The following is a 23870-nucleotide window of genomic DNA, read 5'->3' as shown; positions in this document are numbered from 1 at the left end:
GCTTCTATTAATAGCTCTTGGGGATCGCTGAGGGCGGGCTCAATTTCGTTTTCCAGCTCGCACTCTCAGTCTTGCATGCCAGCGGTCAGTATCGTATGAGTCCAATGGAGTACCATGGAATGGAAAGACTCGTTACACACCTTGCGACAATCGCAGGATGTCGATGAAGACTCAGTTGAGCTTAGTTGAGTCGCTGACTCGAACTAGTGTTGCCGCCGCTTGGCTCGAAGCCAGTTTGTGAGCCGAGTCAATCTGTTTCAAGCCGAGCGAAGTCAAACTTTGCAAGCCATACTTTCCGGCTCAGCTCGGCTCGGTTCTGTGCTGTGCGCAAAGCCAAGCCGGTCGCTCAGCTCAGACGCGGCTTGAGCTGATCCGAGCTGATGTTTTGCGTCACATGCAGTCACAGTCGTACAGAAAAGTCGTCGCACCCTCTAATCACTCACCAAATAAATTATTTGGAGCAATCTATATGCTTTTAGAGGTGACCTGGTTCATACCGGGTATTAGTATGAGGTTTGTAGCCACTGAGTGCTGCCCGGCTTTCGTAGTCGCGCAGATGTGGCCGTCCTGACGTGACACCGCGCCACAGCTCGCAAGGAAGGCTTGTCAGCTGCCGGCAACGCCCGACCCACGCCTCTCAGAGGGCAAAAAGTCAACGATAATCCTCTAGCATTTCCCAAAACGACACATATAGACGGTTCAAATACTCTAACAAGAAATTATATCATTAGGTACATGTGTGAATATTTCTCGCATTTTTGATTAGACAGAACGTGATGTTACAGCCTCGCCGAAAATAATGAGCGGTAAATGATACCTCAGATCTAGAATCTCCTTAGACAGCCGGAGATCCTACCTGCAGTGCCTATTTCCCCTTCGAAACGCTCCTTGTGAGTCTCGTTGACTGTCCGCTACATGCCTGTGACAGTCTGTGGAATTATAAGTATTTTTTTCAGTGTCCTAGGGCGCGTCCTCCGTCGCAATAAGTAGATACGGGCTGAAGACGGCTTGAGCGAGTTTCAAGCCGAGCCAAGCCCAAGCCGCCGCTCGGCTCGGGATGGCTTGAAGGTGAAGTGGCTCTGCTCGGCTCAGTTCATAAAAAAGGTGGCTTCGTGGGAAAGCCGAGCCAAGTGAAGCCAAACCGAGCGGCGGCAACACTACCAAAACCGCCGGACACGATCTTTGAGACACGGCAGTTGCCGGGTGGCACCGCCTTTAGGAGGCTGCGCCACCTCCTGGACTGCATCATATCACCGCACACACATATGGACTCGTCTTCCCAGTCAGAACTGCAGACGTGGTGATAATATACCCATGAACCAAAAAATGGGTCTCGAAGAACGGAGCAGTGTCGGAATCGATAAATCGGAGTGATTAGAGCTGCAGACCGACCCGCAAAGAACTCGAGAACTTCGATTTGAACACTGGCAGGCTCACAGCTATGACTGAGTAGGAAGAAAACTAAATCATTAGCAAAGTCAAAAGTAATCCACCGCAATCATGATCCACTAGACTTAGTACCGGACTCGCGCAACGTCAAACGTCTCCTCCGGCGTCTCTCCCGCCACACGGGTCCCCATCTCATCTCCACATAAAGCAGGGGACACACCGCGATGCACAGACCGGCGAGCAGAACGTGCGTCCATCCGGGCTTGAGCGCGCCCAAGATGATGTTGATGACTGAGATGACGGCCTCGACCGATTCTGCGCTGAGGAGTCAATCGAGCACTTAGACGGGGCGGGAACGAGGAGCCTGGACGAGGGAGATTTCGAACGAGCGTCTATTATAATAATAAGGATGTGAAAGCCGTGCGCGTCAGTACGTGGAGTCGTGGACGATTGGTGGACAGACCGAGGGGCTATGGACGGAACGAGGAGAAGAGACAGAGACACAGCATCGCGGAGAAGTTGAAGCCCCTGTCTACTCGTGTATGGAGGCCAAACCAGACGGCACGACGGCAACACAAGACATATGTTCGGTTGATGCCAAGAACTCGAGGAAGAGACAACCTGTTTATGCAGAAAAGCTTCAAATATACTAGAACGATCGCCGTAGACGTGCAGAGAACTCGTGTCCTCCAGAATCAAAGAGCTTCGAGTTCGTGATTCGTGAAGAGCGATGATAGGGTACTTACAGTTAGCGTAGTGTACAGATGATGAGCGTCTGCAATACGAACGTGTTCGTACAGCAACGGACTCACCGCTCAGCAGCGCTTACATTATCCATCATGCATTACTTATAACTACTCTACTCTATATAATCCTATCCTACCCATTGAAGCTCCGTTCGCCCGTCGGTTGATTGGTGCGAAGCTTATCCTCATCCCCTCAACTTCACCTTGCACCCATCTATCTCATCCTCAACATATATACACATACACGAACACGAACAACAATGAGCTCCCCACCACCACCAACAACAACGACACTGGCACCCCCAAGCGACAACGGAGTGCCCATCCACCGATCGCATTCACTCCGTCGAGCGGAGAACGTGCTCAACTCGCGAGGCCGGCTCAACGCTGCCCTCGCGCCTGAGACGTACTTCACGCCGTCTGCGTCCACGTCCACGTCCACGTCAATGTCAGCGGCCACCTCAATGTCCTCGTCCTCCGTCCCCAACCTCGAAACGTCGTCCACATCCACGTCCACACCATCAGCATCAGCGCCCGCTCCCTCACCAGTACCCTCCCGCTCTAAATCAGACTCGTCCGCACTGCGCACGCTCGCGTCTCTACGGCGCAAACTCAAGACCGTATCCGCATCCGTATCCGTACCTCGATTCCCCGGGACTGGGACCGGAAACAGTAACAGTAGTAGCACTAGTATTGGGACTATCACTGAGACTGGTGAGCCGAAGGGACGACATGCGAGGGCGATGAGTGACGTGGGGGTTAGTGGTGAAGGAGTAGAAACGGCAGGAAGAGAAGGAGGAGGAAGAGAAGGAGGGGGAAGGGCAGGAGGAAGAGGAAGAGGGACGCGTGCGAGCCTCGTGGGCTCCATCATCACTTTCTCCGTCCGGAACGCATACGCAGCGCAGAACAGTCCGTCGCAGCCTTTGGGACGCGTCAACGTGAGGCGGTCGTTGTCGAACGCGAGTACGGAGACGGTTAGGCCTCGGATTGCATCATCATCATCATCTCCACAGCAGAGGCCCATTTCTTCGGTTCCTGTATCAACACAAGGCGAACCCGTGTCTGTACCTTTGTCCGCACACGACCCCTCGTCTTCGTCCTCACTATCACCACCACCACCACCATCCTCCTCAACGACAACACTAACAACGTCGACGATGGCGACCCCACAACCACCACCAGCAGACCAGAAACCGTCCATGGCCGATTTCACAGTCCCCCAGCTCCTGCAGCAGGGCACCCCAATGACGAAAGTGTCCGCTAAGAAACAACAGCGCGTCGTCTTTCGTCTCGATCCTGACCAGGGACAGATCATATGGGAGAGTAAGAAGCATCGGATCAGTGTGTATTCATCCTCCTCCTCTCATCCCATCCATCCATCCTTCCTGCCCTCCTGGATCTGAAGCTCATCTGTCATTGTGCACACACCCAAACAGTCCCAATCGAAACAATCAAAGAACTCCGCTCAGGCTCCGAAGCCCGCTACTACCTCTCCCAATTCAACTTCTCCTCCGCCTACGAATCCCGCTGGTTAACGATCATCTACGTCCTCGAAGGCAAATACAAGACGTGGCACGTCATCGCGCCCACGCGCGAGGTCTTTGGGATGTGGGACGTCACTTTGCGCAGGCTGTTGGGCGTGAGGAGGGAGTTGATGAGTGGGTTGGGGAATGGGGATTTGAGGGAACAGGTGTGGGAGAGGCAGGTTTGGAGGGGGGCGGAGGGGATGGGGGAGGGGGGGACGTGGGGGGGTGGAACAGTAGGAGGAGGAGAGGCGGATCAGAGGTTGAGGTTTGAGGATGTGGAGATGTTGTGTAAGAGGTTGAATATTAATCCGAGTAAGGACGATTTGTTGAGGAGGTTTCAGGTCAGCTTCTTCTCTTTCTCGATTTCTTTCTCTTGTTCTCTTTCGTTTCTGCTTTCCTCGATCCGGCTCTCGTTTGGACGTGCATGCTTGCGTGCGCGCATGACGTCGATCAGGTCCCTGAACCTCAGTGTGGCACCTCCGCTTCAACGCTACGTGCAGTCCATCGATGCCTGCTCGTTGTATGCATGCTCATGAGCATGCACTAGGCGACTCCCATTCTCTCTTCTTTCTTTTCTTCGATTTGCCGTGTGCGGTTAAGCATGACCTCGATCAACCGAGTGTGGTGCCACAGAGGCAGCTCGCTCCAGCAGTGCAGTCCATCGATGCCCGCTCATTGTATGCATGCTCATGACCATGTTTATGCACGAGGCCACTGCCATTCATAGCATATATTCTGTTCTTAGACTCTCCCCTTCACCCTACGCCTTTTACCTTCTGCCTTTTGACTCCCACCTTCTGCCTTTCGCACCATCTCACTCCTTTCAGCGCCACCCATGCCTCTACTCTCCCACATCCCGCATCCTCATCTCCCGCACCTCCCTCATATGCCCCATCTCCCTGATCTTCCGCATTTAGACGATATCTTGCCGTCTTCGGGGTATTATGACGCTTCTGCCTCCGCCTCTACCGATGCGGGTTCTGGTGCTGACGCACAGAGTATACGTCCTCCGATTCCGGCCCTTTCTTTTCCTGCCTCGTTCTTGTCTAATGTTTCGCATGGGATCGGAAATGGGAGCGTTGGGCTGACCGACTCTTCTTCTTCTTCTCTGCCTGTGCACGGATCTCGCCCGCCGTCTTCGCAAATCTCGTCGAAATCAAACTCGAACTCCGTCTCCGACCCAACTTCTAATCCTGATCCCCCGCTCAACAACCCCTCCCCCGCTCCCGCAACTTCAAACCCATACGACTCCGCTCACATCGGCATCCTCGACCTCGACCCCGCCCCCGCCCACCCCCCAACAGCAAGCAGACGTCTCCAACGCCGGCTATCTCGACTTTGCCAACTTCCAACGCTTCGTGAAACTCCTCAAGACGCGCCCGGAGCTCGATAGGCTTTATAAGAAACTTTGTGCGCGGGGGTTTTCGCATGAGCGGCATCAACACCATTCGCATTCCGGAGCAGGAGTGGGAGTAGGAGGAGGAGCAGGAGGAAAGGAAGGGGAGGGAGCGGTGTTTGATTTTGTTGTGTTTGAGCGGTTTATGAGGGTTTGTCAGAAGGTGCGTTTGATTCGCTTCTAATATGCTTTCATGTCCGCCATCCCACCGATTTCTTGTCATGTTCCTGTCCCTATCGGAACCGAAACCGAAACTGAAACTGAAACTGAAACTGAAAACGCGCCTTTGGGTTACTCATTTTTTTCCCCTTGCATTTAGTCCGACCTGAGCGACGAAGAGCTCAAAGTCGTATTTGCGAAATACGCGTCTGCTCCCCCGAATTCGACCGCCTCGACTGCTCCTGCTCCCGCTCCCGCTCCTGTGACTTCGACCCCGACTTCGACCACTCCGGCCAACGCTTCCTCGACTATTTCCCCTGCTTCTGCTTCTGCCTCTGCTCCTTCCGCTGCTGCTCCTTCCTCTGGGTCTACCGACGCCAACGCCACATCGACGAATCCCCTCTCTGCGCCTGCGCCGGCTAACCCGACGAAGCAAACTGGGGATACGAATGGCGAGGCTGTGATGAATGGGAGTGCGACAGGGGCAGGGGCAAAGAATGCCGAGAAAGGGAAGGCGAAGGAGTCGGATAGTGGGGAGAAAGGAAAGGGGAAGGGGAAGGAACCGGAGGGGAGTGTGAGACCTGGCCCTGCGTTGGGAGCGGGACAGGTTTCTGGAGCAGCTCAGACCAACGCCAGCGCTTCGACGGCCCCCGCCTCTGCCTCTGCCACTCCCTCCACCTCCACCTCCCCCGTTACACCATCTCCATCTACCGCTCCCACTCCCGCTCCCGCTGCCTCGTCTCAGCCACCCACCCCAGCTCCCGCCCCACCTTCTCCCACTCCAGCACCCCCCATCGACGTAGACTCCCTAATCATGTCCCCCGAAGGCTTCACCTCCTTCCTCCTCTCCACCGACAACGCTGCCTTTGTCGACCAGAACCTGGGCGTGTACCACGACATGTCCCGGCCGCTGTCAGAGTATTATATCTCTTCGTCGCATAATACGTATTTGGTGGGACATCAGCTCGTGGGGGATAGTACGATCGAGGGGTATATTAGGGCGTTGTTGCATAGTTGTCGGAGCGTTGAACGTAAGCCTGTTCTTAATTTTATTTCCTGATGCTTACGGTCCAGAGAGCTTGACCGACCTAATCTTCGTCAAACAGTGGACATCTACGACGGCGACCCCACAACAGGCCCCGTAGTCTACCACGGCAAAACCCTAACCTCCAAAGTCTCCCTGCGCGACGCCTGCCTCGCCATCGCCAAATACGCCTTCGTCGTCTCTCCCTACCCCATCATCATCAGCGCGGAAGTGCACTGCGGGTTGCAGCAGCAGGAGACGATGGTGGACATCATGCTCGAGGTGTTTGGAGACAGTTTGGTCAGGGAGCCGGTGGAGGGACGGAGGAAGATCGAGGTGTTGCCGAGTCCGGAGGGATTGAGGGGGAAGGTGATGTTGAAGGCGAAGAATTTGTATGTGGCGGCTGGGGCGCCGGCGGGTGCGATTGGGATGGGAGCAGGAGCAGGAGCAGGAGCAGGAGCAGGAGGGACAGGAGAGGCGGTGGAGGTGGAGGAGGAGTCGACTTCGACGGAGGCGAGTTCGTCGACGGATGGGGAGTTTGTTTCTGGTGCGTTTTTTTTTGCCTCTTTATATTTCAGTTGAATCTGACGGATAACTGTAGAGCTGAAGCAAGAGTTCCATAAAGCGAGGAATATACTCACTCACCACCGTAACAAATCCTCTACGTCCTCCCCTCCTTCCCAATCGCACGCCTTCCACCGCCGCCGCTCCTCCGCCAGCTCCACCTCCTCTCAGTCCCAACTCTCCAAACACTCCAAACAGTCTTCCAACGGCAAAGAAAAGCCGCGGATGTCGCTCTCTCTGCTCTCCCTCCTCGTCTACACCGTCGGCGTCAAATGCCGCGGCCTGAACAAGAAGGAACAATACGCGCCCGAGCACGTCTTCTCGCTCTCTGAGAACACGGCGAACAAGATGTTCAAGCAGGGGAGCGGGATGAGCGATCTGATTAAGCATAATCGGACGCATCTCGTTAGGGTGTATCCGAAGGGGATGAGGGTCAGTTCGAGCAATTATGAGCCGCATAGGTATTGGAGTGCGGGCTGTCAGTTGGTCGCTATTAATTGGCAGACTTGTGATCTGGGGTATATGATCAATCATTGTATGTTTCAGAGGAATGGGAGGTCGGGATATGTCCTCAAGCCGCTTGCGCTGAGGACGACCGACAAGGAGCTCCTCGCGAAACGCACGAAGCACTTCCTCGATATCACCGTATGTTCACGTTCATCTCCTTTCTTCCTTTCTTCCTCTTCTAACGGCCGACGTCTTCATAGATCATCTCGGCTCAGCAGCTCCCTAGACCGAAGGACGGCGACGGCCACGAGATCATGAACAAGTCCATCATCGATCCCTACGTCGAAGTCTCCGTCCACGTACCCGACTGGACCCAGTCACCTTTTATTCCCAACACCGGCACCGGAGCGACGACGCCCACCTTCACGCCCGCGGGCGGACCGACATCTCACGCCTCAAAGGGCGCCACATCCGAATCCACCCCTCCTCCCACCACCTCCACCTCCACCTCCTCCTCGTCCAAATTAACTCCAGGAACGAGCACAACGACCACACGCACCTCCACCGCCGCCATCTCCTCCACCTCCGCCTCGGGCAGCACGAAATACGCCTCGGTGCCGTCGACGTCGACGGCGCGCACGGTGACGTACCGGACGAGCGTCGTGAAGAACAACGGGTTCAATCCGGTCTGGGAGGAGGCGCTGAGCTTGCCGTTTGATTGTGTGGGGGATATGAGGGAGCTGGTGTTTGTTAGGTTTGCGGTTAGGCAGGAGGGCGCGGACGAGGATAAGGAGCCTTTGGCGGTTTATGGGGTTAGTTTGGGGAGTTTGAGGGAGGGTGAGTTTTTGCTTTTTTTCTTCTTTGGTTTACAGTTTTTGGGGGGAAGGGTCGTTGACGATGCTGATGCTGCTTGATATAGGGTTCCGACATTTGCCGTTGCATGATTCGCAACTTTCGCAGTATCTGTTCTCGACGCTGTTCGTGCAGATCGATATCCGGGATGCGTGAGGTAGGTAGGTAGGTAGAGAGTCCATCTCTTGGCGCGATACTCAAGAAAGATAGAAGAAAGTCGACGCAGTCCTTGAATTTCTGTATTTTTTCTTCTCCGTCGCATTCCGTGCTCTTCCGAATTTGCGTTGCATTGTATACATCTACATCATCCGAGTCTTTCTCTTTCATCGATTCATCTATCTGCTTCATGATAAGGCCGTTTGTATCATCTACGTTGCTCGCTGGTGCTTGGAGACTTTTCACCATTCAGACAGCATGCACACACCCACACACATACAGACATATACATCAATCCATATTTATATCCATCTCTTACTTCATTCCGAGTCCACTCATCTTCTTCCGCTCACTCACTCCAACACCTGGATTTCCTAGCACACAGTCACATCAAGGTCCCTTCTCTTTCTGATTAGTAGAATACGGAATCTATACCATAATATTCGTTTGCGCTCTGGATATCTGGATCCGGTATTTATACCCATTTTGAAGGTTGTCTCCTTCCACAAGTTGCATGAAACTTGAAATGGACGACTCCCTCGCGTGCCCGGCTCAGTCTAAGGAAGCTTGAAGCTAAGGTCTCATAGCGATGCACGATGCACGCTCATGGACCTTTGATTGCTCGAGTCCTTGCGATGTTGCATGCTTTTGGAAGGTGTGTCGCCACCGCCACAACGTTGTTGTTCAAACTCAGCTCGGTGGCTGCACCGCCTCAAATTCGAATTTTGGCCAGCTTCCATCCAATATCTGCTATGTAAAATCTCAGCGTCCTGTTCTATTCTCTCTTCCTGCTCACAGATACTAACTCGTCCTGGTCTCCATGGTTGTTATCTACGGAGCCCTTCAGGTTATATTTTAAATCGGAGTCCAAACCACTTCAACCACTGAAATGCGTCCGAATTCGAATCCAAATCCGACTTCCCTCCGACGGCCCAACGGCTCTTCGGCTCTCGCAAATAACTCACACATTTTTTCTTGTTTTCTTTCTCAGCAAATTGAACCATGAGTCCAGGGCTGTAATCTAATCGTATCATGAGGACGGTCTCCAGGACATGTCTCATACGTATTCTGACACTTGACGCAGTGACTCGCGCAGGCTCGAGGTCATTGGCACTCACCGCTTGCTTGCCGCTAAACTTTTTCTTCGGTCTTTTGGGTCTGACTCAGACGGCTTCTGGATCGTTAAAACTTGACGTCTCGGTGCTCGAACTGCGACATCCCACACTCCTACTCTTGACGAACACCGTGACGAACACGAACATAAACGCGACGACTCGAATTTGACAGGGCCGAGATCTAGTCCTGACTCTCCCCGCATGACGACTCCGAGTCCTAGTAGTAGCGCCACACCACAACTCGCAGAAACTACTCAGTTGAATCGATTGAATGACGGTGACTTGAAGCGGACGGAGGAAGACCCCAAGTCGACGAATAACGTTAACGTTGGAGCTGGGCCAGTGGAGAAGCAGAACGAGAAAGAGCGACCATCTCAGACTGCATATAGCGTCTTCACGAGGAGAGAGAAGTGGTTCATCGTCGTGACTATCGCTTTTGCGGGGCTCTTAAGGTACGTACCTAACTCTGTTATTTCACTTCCACGCAGACGACCATGCAAAACATAACACTGATTCTTTTTATGAACCTATAGTCCTTTCACGGCCAACATCTATTTCCCAGCAATTCCTGTCCTCGTTGCTGATTTTCACAAGGTGGGCTTTCGCGCTGTCTCAGCGTATCATCCTGGTCGCGTGACATCTCGTACTCATCGCATTTCGGTCACCGTTGCACGACATTTGAACTCCTCCAGTCGACTGAACTCATCAACTTGACCGTGACAGTCTACATGATCCTCCAAGGCATCTGTAAGCCCATCATCCCCGTTACATCCCCTTCCTTCTCCGCCAGAAGTGATCCCCACTAACATCCAACGCCTGCCCATTCACCTCACCGACAATGTCAACTCGCTTCGTTTCAAAGCGCCCATGTTCTGGGCCACAATCGCAGACCGCATCGGCCGAAGACCGATCTTCCTCGCTTGCATGATCGTCCTCACCCTCTCCTGCGTCGGTCTCGCGCTCGTCCCGACTTCGGATTATTGGCTGCTTCTTGTGCTGAGATGTATACAGGCGGCGGGGTCGGCGAGTACGATTGCGCTTGGTAAGTTATGCGCTTGCAGATTTTCTTCGTCGTTCTGAATGTAGGGTATGAAATGCTGACGGACGTTGGTACGCACACCCACAATGCATCGTATTAACAGGCGCAGGTGTCGTTGCGGATATTGCGGTCCCTGCGGAACGAGGCAGCTTCTTCGGCTTCTTCAATATAGGGCCCATGGTAAGTGACGTGTTTCTTCGTGTGAAGAGGGGTATTCAATCTCTTAGTAGATTGGACCGGCTATTGGACCGGTGGTTGGTGGGGCACTGTCGGATGCTTTTGGCTGGAGGTAAGCTAAACGTGATCCTGTCTGGAAGGTGTAAGTTGGTGTGCTAAGTAAGGTCAAATCTTCCAAATGACCTTGTCTCTTAGGTCTATCTTCTGGTTTCTTTGTATCCTGTCGGCCGTTTGTGGAGTAACGCTCCTTCTGTGCGTTGCATGTATACCCGTTCACACCAGAATAAACTGACGAACACCCTGCGATCGACCCAAGCTTTCTCCCAGAAACCCTTCGAGCCCTCGTCGGCGACGGAAGCATCCCCCCACCCCGGCTCAACAAAGCCCTCATCCCCTTCATTGGCAGGACTCAACGCCGAGCTCTGCGCGCACTCAACTCAAACAACCCACCGTCCAGAGCCCACAAACCACTCTCCAACCCCTTCGTCCTCCTGACCTACCCCGACGTCCTCACGCTTCTCGTCTTCACGGGCATATTCTACGCGGTCTGTATGAGCATCAACGCGTCTATCTCTACGCTGTTTGAGAGCGCATATCCGTGGTTGAGTCAGACCGAGATTGGGCTTTGTTATTTGAGTGTCGGGGGAGGGATGCTTTTGAGTTCGGTGGGTACGGGGAGGATGTTGGATTGGGATTATAGGAGGGTCAAGGACAAAATCGAAAAACTGAGGGAGGCGAGGAGAGTGGAACGTGGTGATATAGAGGAGAAGGGGATGGACAGTGATGAGGAAGGAGATATTCGAGATGATTTTCCGATCGAGAAGGCGAGGTTGAGGACGATGCCGCTCTATTCGTTCTTCTTCATCGCTGTCACGCTCGGGTATGGATGGTGTGTGCAGGCGAAGGTGTCGATTGCGGGGCCGTTGATCCTTCAGTTCCTTCGTGAGTCGCGGCCGTATCCTTGTTTTCTTTCCGCCTTGGGTATGTCTTGTGACGTTGCTAATCACGTCTGGCTGGCGCGAATTTAGTGGGATACCTGTTCAATGCGATCATGAACACTACTTCCACCCTCCTCATCGACCTCGTCCCCACGCAAGGATCCTCAATAACCGCATGTGTGAGCCTGTCTCTTACTATTATTCACACCTATAACCTTACTCTTCCACTCCTAACGTTCGGCCAAAACCCTCTTACATACAGAACAACATCGTCCGCTGTTTCCTCGGTGCGGCCGTCATGTCAGTTATCAACATGATCCTGGACGCTCTCAAGCCCGGATGGACGCACGTTCTGCTCGCTGGTCTGTGTATCGCGGTGTGTCCCTTGCTTTATGTGGAGATGAGGTGGGGCCCTGTGTGGCGGGAGAGACGAAGGACACGTTTGGCATTGCGCGAGTCCAGTACCAAGTCTAGTGGATCATGATCGCGGTGAAGTACTTTCGGCTTGGGCTACTGATTTAGTTTCTGCCCATCTTCAATTACTTACAGCTGGAGCTCAAAACTCGGGGTTTCTTTCCGAGTCAGTCTTCGGTTTTATCATTCTCATATTTTTTGTTACGACACTGCCCCGTTCCTCGAGACCCGTCTCTTGGCACACGTGTCTGCACCTCAGACTGTGAAGACAAGTCCATGTCCGTCCATGCGACGATACGATGCAGTCCAAGAGGTGGCGCAACTCCAGAGGCGGTGCCATCCGGCCATTGCCGTGCATAGCCTCAAACTCCGTGTCCAACGTTTTTGGCGACGTGGGCACAACGTCGAGCACATCGCAGAGCACGCCTCCGACACCAGCGCCGGCGAGCTTTGTACTGATTTTGGCTCAACTGCGTTATGGGTATAAATACTGCTGCAGCAGTCGGAAGGATGCTCGCAACACCTCCACTAAAATTTCTTTTGAGCTCTTCGACCAACTCAGCCTGAAGCATGTCGACCGGGTCAGCACTTGGGAGCACCATCACCCTAAACTCACTTTCTGGCGGTCTGCCGTCAGTCTCTCAAGATCTTGCGCCCTCGATTATCTTCACTATTCTCTATGTCATCACGACGTGTCTCTGCTTGTGGCGTATGGTCGTGAACTATCGACGACCTCGCCGCATCTTCCTAGCGTTTCTCCGGCTCCAAGCATTCGAGGTCATCAGGGTGGCGACAATGATCATCAGAGCCATCGGAGCAGAGAATATTACACACGCTCTTAATGGAACGGCGATCTTCAGCGAGGGATTGCTGATCGCTGAGCAGGTATGTTATCCCCATGCTCTGCGTGCTGTCTTCTTTGCTTATGCCGTTCGAATGATTCACAGGTTTTGCTCAGTATCGGGTATCTGATATTAGCCAATACACTCGTCAAGCTTACTATATTTCACGACCTTCGCGGGGACGCGTATGAAGGCAATAGTCAGAAGAAACGGGTCACCCGCTTGATGGAGCTTGCCTTGCTGGTCGCCATGTACGCATTCTCACCTCCAACGTACACTTTCTCTGTCAAGTGAACTTATGTTTAACATTGTCATAGTATTCTTGGGATCGTATCCGGGGTCGAGTACTCCAAGAGCTTATCAGACTCTACCACAGCCCAGACCGTTCAGACATACAAGTCAGTTCCGAACCCTTTTGACGTCCGCCATATAATGCTCATGTACTTCCCCTTATCATCCTCCAGAAAAGTGTCTACCATCATCGTTCTCATCGTGGTTGCAGTCCTCTGCCTCTACAACGCCCGCCTCGTCACAGAAGCGCGCCTTCCCCGACGCACCTCCCTCTGGCTCTCCATCACCTCTCTCGTTCTCATCATAGTCCCTGCCTACCGGCTCGCTCAAGCTTTCAACCCACCCTCGGATGCAGGCTCTAATGGCCGCAAGGCCGAGTTCTATGTCCTTCAGATTACCGTGGAGTGGTTGGTCGGCCTTTCTCTGTTGGCCGTGGATGCGAAGGAATGGTGTGGCGTTGAGGATGGCCCTGCGTCGGAGAAAGGAAGTGGGTTTTCGCAGTCGTATTTGATGCAGAGCAGAGCATGATTGGTCGTATGAGACTTTGTTAGATGATACGAGATTCAGAGAAGCCTTGGACTGTACTGTATATCTGCCCGGACGTGGCTCCCCCTTTATTTTAGATTTTCTATGCATTTACATGTTTTATTTACCAGTTGGAGGAATGAATCGCCGCTTGAGTAGAAAAGTATGAGACCCTATCGACCTTGGGAACATAAAGTAAGCCCTCTTTGAACGGTTATTTCTGCTTTGCCACCGCCGCATGCGCTTCGTGGGAACGGTCAACAAATGTTGTTGTTGAATCTCCTCCTATCTCCTCACCGCTCTCGTCGACTTCGACAATCCTACTGGTATCTGAGGGCTGTATTTGTGACTTGGTTGGGTTTTTCTCAGTGATACAGTACATATAAATCCTCTTCGGCTCTCTTACAAGGAGCGGGGCGTCTGTTTACTGGGCCCCCGGGCCCGTCCAAGATACTAATCCGAGCGCCGCCGATCGACATCCACCATCCCCGGGACCAATGTTTATCTACTACAGTGTCATTCAGTCTTACAGTCTTGCTTTCGCGATGCGTTCTGTGCTCTCAGAGGTGTTACCCAACTGGCTGATCGCGCCTAGAGGACAGCGGAGTGTTCACTCATTCCGCTCCGAGTGAAACATCCCTCAGCTGTACACGTACTATATAAATCAGCCCGACTCTACAAATTATCTTCATATTTCCCCACTCTCCACTCTATTCTCCACGCGCTACCTTGTGCTTGTAAAAGATAGCAGACACACTCGCTTCTCTAATCAACGGAAGCTCCCCTCTCGAGTGACTGCCATTTGCATCGTTGCAAATGAACGCAGTGCGGGATTCAGGAGGTGCTCGTCATAGTAAGTATTCATTATTCACTGTCAAGGAATGGCTATGGTGCTGACTATAAACCTGATCTGTAGTTCATGGCAAAGCACTTGGTGGAGAAGACCACATCGAGAATACAAGCCGGAATCCGACCCCCTCGTCACATTCTGGAACCTCTCTAGTCCCACGATATGCCGGTTCAAGCAATGGTAAAGAGGACGTCATTCTAGTCACTTTTGAACCAAATGATCCCACGAACCCCATGAATGTGTGTGTTTCTGTTCCACCTCCATGTTATGTGCTGACCGAGTCATCCTTAGTGGACGAGGCGGAAGAAATGGCAGAATACCGTCATGCTTTGCCTAGTCTGTCTCTTCATGTATGAACCTTCTAGTCCTTTTAGATTCGTCCGGTCTTAATCATCATATTTTCCAGCGGTCTTGCTACTGCTGGGTACTCTTCTGGTATAACATCTATGACCGGGGAATTCGGTGTGTCCAATGAAGTCGGCCAAGTTGGGCTGTTCGTCTTCAATGGTACGTCCCGTTTGTCACGAATCACACTTCAACGGTCTTTAACATCGGAACCAACCATCGTTTTCCTCAGCCGCATTTGCCGTCGTTCCCATGTTCCTTGGGCCACTCTCCGAATTTATCGGCCGTAGACCTATCTATATCGGCTCCTACCTTCTCTTCACAATATGGTTCATACCTCTCGCCACTGGACATAACATCCAAACAATCATCGTAGCGCGTTTCCTGTCTGGATGCTCAGGCGCTGCGGGTACGACGATCGTTCCTGGTACACAGACGGATATCTGGTCCACGGAAGAGCGAGGTTTGCCGGTGGCATTGTTCAGTCTGACCGCCGTCCTCGGAACGGTCGCCGCTCCCCTATACTCCGGCTATATTAATCAGTACGCAGGTTGGAGGTGGATCGAATGGGTCCGTTTACCTTCTATACCCGAGCATTGTGCACATTATCTAACATCCAGTTATAGGTTCAACTCATCGCCAACGGTTGCCTTTTCGTCGTTGCTTTCTTCCTCCTGGATGAGACCCGCGGAGCTCGTATTCTTGAGAAACATGCTCAGAAACTTCGTCGCGACACAGGCGACAACCGATACCGCGCACCATCAGAACTTGCCAAACCATCCATAGGCGCACTCCTCTACGCATCGACCACTCGCGCTTTCATCCTCCTTATCCGCGAACCAGTCGTCCTTGCGTTTTCTCTCTGGTTGGCTTTCGCATGGGCTATTATCTTCCTGTTTTTCTCTGTCATCCCGCTCACCTACCAAGGCAACCATGGATGGAGTCAGGGAAATGCTGGACTGCCGTATATCTCTTCCATCCTCGGGTGTTTCTTTGCGTTCGCGGCCTCGATTCATCAGAATAGGGTGTACGACAGAGCGACGAAGAGAAATGGAGGTGTACCGGTTCCGGAGGCTAGACTTGCGTGGAGTAGAGTTGGGGCGGTTCTCTTGCCGGTGTCGTTGTTCTGGTTCTCTTGGACGCAGTTCCGCGAAGTGCATTGGATTGTGCCAACTCTCGCGTTGTGCCCCATGGTATTTTCTATCTGTAAGTTCTTTCACGTTTTCGATATACATTTGCAGTGGGCTTACTGACCTCGGATGCTATGCGTCTCAGACCTCATCTTCGACGCAGTCCAGAACTACCTCGCGGATGCGTATGGCGAATACGCCTCGTCCGCCATCTCCGCGCAGGGTTTCGTTCGTAACATGCTTGCCGCTTCTTTCCCATTGTACGGCCGCCAGATGTTCCAAAACCTGCACTACCAATGGGCGGGGACACTTTGCGCTCTGATTGGAGTTGTCATGATCCCACTGCCGGTGCGTTTACTCTTGCTCTCATCTGTACTTTCTGCCGCAGGACTGACAATATCACTACTGCATCCAGTTTGTTCTTATGAAGTACGGCTACCGTATCCGTCAGAAATCTCCTTACGCCAAGGCTACGACTGAGGACGCTCAGAGTCGCAAGATCATGCCTGGTGAAGAACGCGCCGCGATGGAGAAGCTCGGATCTGACATTGAGACGGTTCCTCGAACGCATCCCGACTCCACCGCGCCTGGTACTGTGGACGACCGTAATGAGTGGAGACCTGTGGCTCGCGAGATCGATCCCGAGTCCCTTTCCGAAGGCCGACTTGTATGATCGTCACCTTTCTTACTCTGTTCAATGCTCGATCTGGACAACATGGTTCGGTGGTTGCTGAGCCCTCGCTGTATTCATTTGTAATTCCCTAGCGTGCTCTTTCAATGTTGACAACAGATTGCCCTGGATTTTCCAGAGAGTCAAAAGCAGTGTACCCTTTATATTAGTAGCATTATAAGACGCAACCTTGTCTACCACAGCGGTGAGGTCTTGGCAGCTTCGGAGAAGTGCAAGACAGTAATCCCATTGAAGTCGGTAAACTGACAGCAAACTTACAGACGTCTGCAGCTCAAACAATATCGTACAGCGACACAGAGACCCACGAATCGCTAAACGACGGCAGTCAAGCACCAACGTTGACGGTGTCATCCTTATGCTCTGTCCCTCGACTAGCTCTCCACGTTTCCGGGCCCTATTATTTAGAGTCAACAATCAGTTCCAACTAGGAGATTTTGACTCTAGCGCTCGGTACTACTCACCGTTCTGTTTTTAATCCTCTGGTATTTGATTCGACGAGCAAACCACTCCCCACTCGTGACCCCCGTCTCATACTTCCCCTTCTCCCCTCTCTCATTCGCATTTTCCACTGCCTCTCTGATCATCTCGCTCTCGTCTTTCAACGCGGATAAGATAGCAGAGTTCGCAGGACGAGTGAAGAAGACGAGGGACCAACGGTCGTACGCGGACTGTGATTTCGGTGGGGGAACAACGCGGTGTAGGTTGGAGCGCAGGATCCCTCCGCTGAATATTGCCATCGCATCTCCCAGATTGCAGATTGCGTGGCCGGGAATTGGCTGTTCGGTGGAATGCGTTTCCATTGTGGGTTCAGATGACGGCAGGTTCGAGCGAAGAAGAGAAGGTTAACTTACCCTGACGAACTTCCATCCATCTGAACCGGGAGGCAAGACTTGAAGCCCGCCGAGTCTATTATGCAAGAACGACTACATGGATTATCGTAAGCGTCGGTAACGTCAACGAAATTTTAATGCTGTCGCCGGGCGGTCTCGCAATGACTTACCATCGACCCGAAATCAGTATGCGCCCCAATTGCAGCCTTCTCAGCCGACATCTCCTGATTCTTCGGGCTTTTGATACATCTCGATTCGCTCCCGCTCGGGTCCTTCAACCTATGTCTCTTGGCCAGCTCACCCTTTAGCAGTCCGAGCTTATCATTCAGCGTCTCAATCAACGTAAGGTTCACTTCCACGGACTTGCGAACAAATGGCTGGATAGTGGACTCCATACGCGCGTTGACGGTGGATGGGTACGTGCGATGCACCGGCGTCGGATAGGCTAGCGCATCGTCTTTGGAAACGTTGATGAATTCAACGAGATCGGGGGCACCTGTACCATCCGTGGCGTTTGCACCGGCATATTTATACCTGCATCACAGTTCGCACCAAAGGATCCATCAGCATGTGTCCACATCTCAATCATCAAGCAATTTCCTGAGATGAAGTCGAAAACACCACGCACCCGAATGAACTTCCCTCATCCCCTTGCTCATACTTCATCTTCTCCTCCAGCGGCAAACTCATCGTCTCCTTGCCCATCTCGAACATCTCGTTCACCTCGTCATCTACACCGTGGTTCTTTAAGTACCAGAAACCAAGCTTCGTCGCCGCTTCCCAGAGTCTGTTGATCTCATTCTCGTCTTTGGCTTTGACGAGCTCGTAGTCGATGACCAAGAGTGGGACCGTGGGCACGTCGTCTGGAAAAGCTGGGTAACTGAGTGCAGGCATTCCGTAGAATCTGTTTTGACAAGCAACAAGAAAAGCTGTGGCTGGGGGTGATTCTGAGAGCTCTGATGCTGTCAGTGGTGATGGTGGTTATTTATGAGGCCCATGGGTGGGGAGGGTGGTGTAATAACACCGTAGATCCAGGCCGAAGAAGCTGATTGTGAGAATGAAAAGGGCCAAGGTTAACGCCTCCATCATGAGAAACAGCAGTCGGGTCTCGCGATTGAGTTCGGTAACGCAGTGGGCCATCGTAAGACCCAGAGGCATAACACATGATAAGTCGGCAAGTACTATCTTCGTCTTCTATTCCCCACAAGAGCTCATCCTTGAGGTTATGTGGAGGGCATATGATGAGAGTATGAGAAAGTGGGCCTAGGTTGTACCAAATCAATCGGGCTTATGAATGAGCGTAGACAAACTAGCGGTCTGAGAGGCTGCTAGAGAACAAGGATCTGCGTCAGTATTGTTATGCAACAGTAGTTCCATTCAGCGTGTGGAAATACCTCTTTGCGTGTTTGATACTCCATCCTAAATCAACATGCTCAGCGGTTCCCATCGGCCCAAAGTCACCTGCATTGCGCGTCATGATGATGACTCGAGTTATACCATGACGTTGGAACTCCGCTTAGAATAGTTTGACGCTGAAGTCCAAAGATTGGGGAACCGGGCCACCCTAAAGAAGTGACGCAGAAAAAAAGACTGAACTGAGGGCCCCCGGGACCCGCGACGGGTACTCTTCAATGTACGGCTACGGCTACATTCAAAACGTGCAGATGCTACGGGATATAGATAAATGTTATAAATCAGTGGACGACACCGGTCATCTTACACCAATGCGATTAAACCTCGTCGTCCGAGTCTTTACGAGTGCGACCAACAGCTAAATATATCTCGAGAGTGTGTTCAATATTTAAGGTCAGCTTAGAGTCGTGAGCGTCTTGCTCCATTCGATAACTTTGGGGTGTGCTTTGACCTAGAAACAGAGGCCAGTCAGTTCCAATCGTCATACTCCACGATGCCTAAGGGAACAGGCGTAACGTACTCGGTTAGGATCGAACCTTAGCACCTGAAGGCCTTCCATGGATGCAGCTCTCGAGAGCGCTACATAGCTTTGACCTATATTGCCCAGTCGCCCATTATTTTGACTGACACTCAGTCGGATGACATGAATGGAAAAGAAACACACCCTTCTCGAACACCCTACCCAGGTCGATCTTCACTCTCTGAATCGTCTGTCCCTGGCTCTTATGTATCGAAATCGCCCAGGCCAAAATCAGCGGGATCTTCGATCCAAACCGAGTTACCCGTCAATCCATCATTGCACTCCAGTATGAGAAGAACGAGAGGTTGCCAACGTACCTGAACACGTCTCGCGAGCACATTCCCCTCGTTATCCTCCACTCTGAACTCATCTCTCGTCACCAGACCCGTCACCCTTCCCTGTTGCGTCGAGAACTCGACAAGAGGGTACAATTCGTCCGATATCTTTTCCTTCGTTTTTCCCTTCGCACTCGCACTCGCGCTCGTCGTGCTCTCCGGCTTCTCGCCCTTCACGTCCACGTCCACCTCTACCTTCGACTTCCCCCTCCCACTCTCCGGCTTCACATTCTCCTTCACCCTCTCCCACTCCCCAACCCAACAAACCTCCCCATCCTCCCCAACATACAAATCCCTAACCACCCCCTCTTCCTTCTTCCCGGCCCCCGTCACGCTCCTGAAAAAACCCACAACCCTCCCCACAGCACCATTGACCAACCCCCTCCCCTCTTCCACATTCCTACAAAGCATGACCTGCGCCCCGACCTTCAATATCACTTTCTCCGGCACGATCATCCCCTCTAAGACTTTCTTGCGGCGTTCGGGCGCGGCGGAGCCGGAGTCGCGGGAGGTGTAGATGTGGGGTGCGGATGGGAGGGAGGAGAGACGGGTGGTGTTGGCGGTTTCGACTTCGCGGCGGAGGGGGAAGAGTTCGGTTGGAAGGGGGAGGGGTAGTGGGATGGAGGTCGAGGAGGTCGAGATGGGTTGGGTGTTGGGAATGGACGGGGAGGACGAAGAGGGGGTTGTAGAGGAGGAGGTGGAGGCGGCGAGGGAGAGGGAAGATGTGGTAGAGGGAGTCGTAGATGTGGATGAAGAGGTAGAAGATGATGGTGATGAGGAAGGTGATGGCGATGGCGAAGTTGTAGGTAACGGCCTCGAAAGCGCACGGAACGCAGCCGTCGTCTTGGGAGATATATTCCCATGTCTTAGTTCATTCAATAGATCCACAAATTCTAAATGCCGCCATCGTCAGCAACCGTCGAGCGGACGGGTGAGAAATCGATAGAGACGCACGGTTATCCTTCTGCCTGAATACCTTGTTCAGCATCACGGTCTTCTGTATACACTTCTTCCACGCCTCACATTCAAACGCAAAGAACGGGACTTCGTTCCCCTTCGTGACAGGCGGAAGCTGGAAGAAATCGCCCGTCACGACAAGCTACAAACAAACGAACAACTCTAGTCATAAATCTATTCGAAGGAGGGAGTCCACCACGGATTCGGACGGACGAACCTGGATACCGCCAAATGGCTTGTCCGTCGCTTTTCTCAGTCTTTCCGCGAGTCTGCACATCCGCTCAAAAAGGTGCCCGTCGACCATCGAAACTACAAGCTCACGCCCAACAAAAGTCAGCATTCTCGCACAGTTCTCTTCCCGATGGAGCAACGGCGACACTGGTCGGTGGCACAAACGACTCACTTTCGTCAATCACCAAAACTTTCGTCTCCCTCCACCGCTGCAACGCCGGTCTCGCGGTCCTGATGTCTCTTATGAGTTTCTCCACATCTTCGACCATGGGCGAGATCGCGCCCCAGGAGTGGATCGTCATGCCTATCGTCGTCGTCGTATCAGCAGGGCGGAAGGACCATGGGGAGCAGGAGTAAGAAGGAGCAGGAGTGAGGAAAGAGTGGATGATGGATTCAAAGTGTAAGTAGCTTACCTCCAATGTTCGAAGCGGCCATGCCCGTACTTGCTGTAACAGAAACAGCGCCATTCTTCTTTGCGTGTTTTTTCCGGAGTGCTGTGATTATGGCACGGAGGAGGAGGGATTTCCCGGTCCCTATAATCAACGCAGGGCGAAAAATGGAGGTCAGTGGCGGTCGTGTCAATAGGGTTATAGATACACTGGAATGGTACATGACGGTTCATAGGTTAAGAACCGTGTGTGCCCGTGTATTCGTAGGCAGCAACGTTTCGGGGATCAACAAGAATATAACACATCGTACGATGTTCAGCAGGCCTAGGGTAATAACCCAAACACCAGACACACGGCCGGCTTAAATAGCACGAAAACTTGCATGCACCTCTCGAAACAAACACAGAGTATGGAGCGAAATCAAGACCAAACTGATCTTCATCCATAACGATAATCGGCCTGTCCATCTCCTAATTGTTAGGCTCGAACATACGTGGAGAGTGGGCGGGTCTCTTTTCAAACACACAGTTTGACTTGAATGGAGCTTGACAGAGGGACAAGAGGGGAAAAGGTCATGGATCCATGCACGACCAATGATGCATCTGCACCGAGAAACAATAACGGAGCTGTTGCCCGTGCACGTTTAGTTCTTAGCCCATCATTCATTTGAGCCTATCGCCTCCTTGCAGGAAACATTGAGATGACAGCCTGCGCCATTGAAGTCCCTGTTCAAGACCGGTATGAACCGACCACATAGGGCTCGTGAAGAACAAATCCAAGGAGGCTGAACGATAATGACGATGGCACAAGGTCGTCGAACTGACGAGCGTCCATGAATAGCCTACATGTCACATAATATCCGCCTGCCATCCTCCGAATATCGAAGACTTAGGTTGGCACGCAATCGGCGTGCAGAGTCCAGACCCATCGTACACCCACCCATACGACCAAAATGCAATCCAGAGTCCCAAAACAAAAGAAAGAAAACTCAAGAACTCACCCGCCGACCCCGTAAAAAACACACTCCTCTCCTCCTCAACAACCATCCTCAACACCCCCCTCTGCTCATCGCTCAACACCACCTCGCACACCTTCTCCCTCTCCCTCGCCCTCCCCTTTCCCCTCTCACCCTCCTTGCCCCCGTCCTCACCGCCGCCGCCGCCGGAGAAGCTGTTGATACCAGCATTGGCGTACACGGGGACTTTGGGCGAGAAGAACGCGTCGAGGGTGAGGCGCGGTTTCTTTTGTGGATTTGCTTTGGATTTGGGATTGGACTTTGGATTGGAGGAAGAGGAGGCGGCGGGGGCGGATTTACGTTTCGGAGGCATGGGTCTTCGGTGCGGGATGGGGTTAGCTTTGTTGATACGGTGGGGATGAGGAGAAGCCTCCAGCGGCGAAGTCGAATCGGAAGACACAGACACAGACACGGACACGAACACGGACAACTTGAGGAACAAGACAGAACCGGAACCGGAATCTCGATTCTCGAACGATAGACGCGTCGCTCACGTGTCCGTGCATCAACTTCTACGTATTAAGAAAAGCGTGGGAACTAGAGAAGACGCCGGTGTGGCGTCGGTAGGTCAAGATGTGGCACCTCAAGGCCTCAATACTTAGTGCAGGAGAAGTTCAGGAGGTAGTTTGGGTCGTTTTTAAGACAATTGTACTCTACCTATAAATCGATGGACCGAAAACCTAAACAGATATCCTCAAGATATAATGCTCTGTATCGTGACGTGACAGCTAAAGCCTAAAAGGTGTACCTGACTCTTTCTCGCTCTTTCCTCCTTGAACTTTCCTCTCTTTTTAACGAGTCTTCACTTTCCTCCCTTACTGCATCTCACCAACCAACCACCAAACGAACCAACTCACCAAACTAACCAACCAACCAACCAACCAACCAACCAACCAACCATCTCACCAAACTAACCACCAACCAATCGATCACCAAACGAACGAACGGACACAAAACACAAATAACCGCCCGGACGCATGGACGCCCGGACGCCTGGACAACGACAGACACCAAAACAGAAAACCGTACAGAGTACATTGCTTTCATTGGTTTCATTCAGTTCAATTCAGTTCGATTCGGTTTGGTTTGGTTTGCATCTGTCTAGCGAAAAACGAGAACGAGGCCGGCAGGAGGAGGGGGGGTGGACGGAGAGCAGAGGATGGAGGACGGAGGGCAGAGGGCAGAGGATGGATAGGGAGTTCGAATAGGGAGTTTAAGGTGAAGGTTGAGGTAGAAGGTAGAAGGTGAAGTAGAAGGTGGAAATCAAGTAGAAATTAGAAGTATCGTTATAGAAGGGTAAGACAAGAGCAGTGGAAAGAAATGGAGAGAGAAAAGAGAACGTCAGGGAAACGGAGATGTAAGAACGAGACACGAATCAAATAATCAAACGATACGGTGGTGGATGGATGGGGTAAAAAGAAATCAGTCAATATGAGGGAGCAAGAACGAACAAGAACAAGGTGGAATGGGAACGGGAACGGAAAAGTGGTCGTCGTATCATACATGCATGCAATCCATCCATTCACTTATCTCTCTCCTTTCCCCAGCTCACAACCCCCCCCCC

General features: G+C 52.4%; 4 protein-coding genes across 4 annotated transcripts; 3 read left to right on the top strand and 1 right to left on the bottom strand.

Annotated features, from left to right (window-relative positions):
• Window positions 1-2379: 2379 nt before the first annotated feature.
• On the top strand, window positions 2380-8659 carry STEHIDRAFT_146709 (uncharacterized protein). The gene is made up of 8 exons (XM_007303454.1): window positions 2380-3476; window positions 3572-4002; window positions 4966-5220; window positions 5377-6247; window positions 6323-6787; window positions 6842-7449; window positions 7512-8088; window positions 8171-8659. The coding sequence occupies exons 1-8, from the start codon at window positions 2396-2398 to the stop codon at window positions 8257-8259; spliced, it is 4377 nt and encodes a 1458-aa protein (XP_007303516.1). The 5' UTR covers window positions 2380-2395; the 3' UTR covers window positions 8260-8659.
• An 803-nt stretch (window positions 8660-9462) lies between these two features.
• STEHIDRAFT_146708 (MFS general substrate transporter) lies at window positions 9463-13688 on the top strand. Its single transcript, XM_007303453.1, has 13 exons — window positions 9463-9826; window positions 9908-9968; window positions 10067-10121; window positions 10237-10416; window positions 10517-10593; window positions 10644-10702; window positions 10786-10842; window positions 10907-11532; window positions 11619-11707; window positions 11791-12827; window positions 12890-13035; window positions 13102-13182; window positions 13249-13688. Exons 1-10 carry the CDS (start codon window positions 9576-9578, stop codon window positions 12010-12012), a joined length of 1677 nt encoding a protein of 558 aa, XP_007303515.1. The 5' UTR covers window positions 9463-9575; the 3' UTR covers window positions 12013-12827; window positions 12890-13035; window positions 13102-13182; window positions 13249-13688.
• A 728-nt stretch (window positions 13689-14416) lies between these two features.
• On the top strand, window positions 14417-16687 carry STEHIDRAFT_139005 (MFS general substrate transporter; the record flags this gene model as incomplete). Its single annotated transcript, XM_007303452.1, has 8 exons — window positions 14417-14453; window positions 14517-14689; window positions 14742-14800; window positions 14857-14957; window positions 15028-15365; window positions 15422-16001; window positions 16071-16273; window positions 16341-16687. The coding sequence occupies 8 exons, from the start codon at window positions 14417-14419 to the stop codon at window positions 16596-16598; spliced, it is 1749 nt and encodes a 582-aa protein (XP_007303514.1). The 3' UTR covers window positions 16599-16687.
• A 71-nt stretch (window positions 16688-16758) lies between these two features.
• Window positions 16759-18388, bottom strand: STEHIDRAFT_78083 (Clavaminate synthase-like protein). The gene is made up of 5 exons (XM_007303218.1): window positions 18075-18388; window positions 17617-17980; window positions 17468-17539; window positions 17078-17392; window positions 16759-17010 (listed from the first exon to the last, which is right to left on the bottom strand). Exons 1-5 carry the CDS (start codon window positions 18338-18340, stop codon window positions 16942-16944), a joined length of 1086 nt encoding a protein of 361 aa, XP_007303280.1. The 5' UTR covers window positions 18341-18388; the 3' UTR covers window positions 16759-16941.
• Window positions 18389-23870: the final 5482 nt, after the last annotated feature.

Source organism: Stereum hirsutum, assembly GCF_000264905.1.
Source record: "Stereum hirsutum FP-91666 SS1 unplaced genomic scaffold STEHIscaffold_6, whole genome shotgun sequence".
In the NCBI taxonomy this organism is placed as follows: Eukaryota; Fungi; Basidiomycota; class Agaricomycetes; order Russulales; family Stereaceae; genus Stereum; species Stereum hirsutum.
Note: the sequence above shows the minus strand (reverse complement) of the source record. Positions and strands in the feature narration are given on the sequence as shown.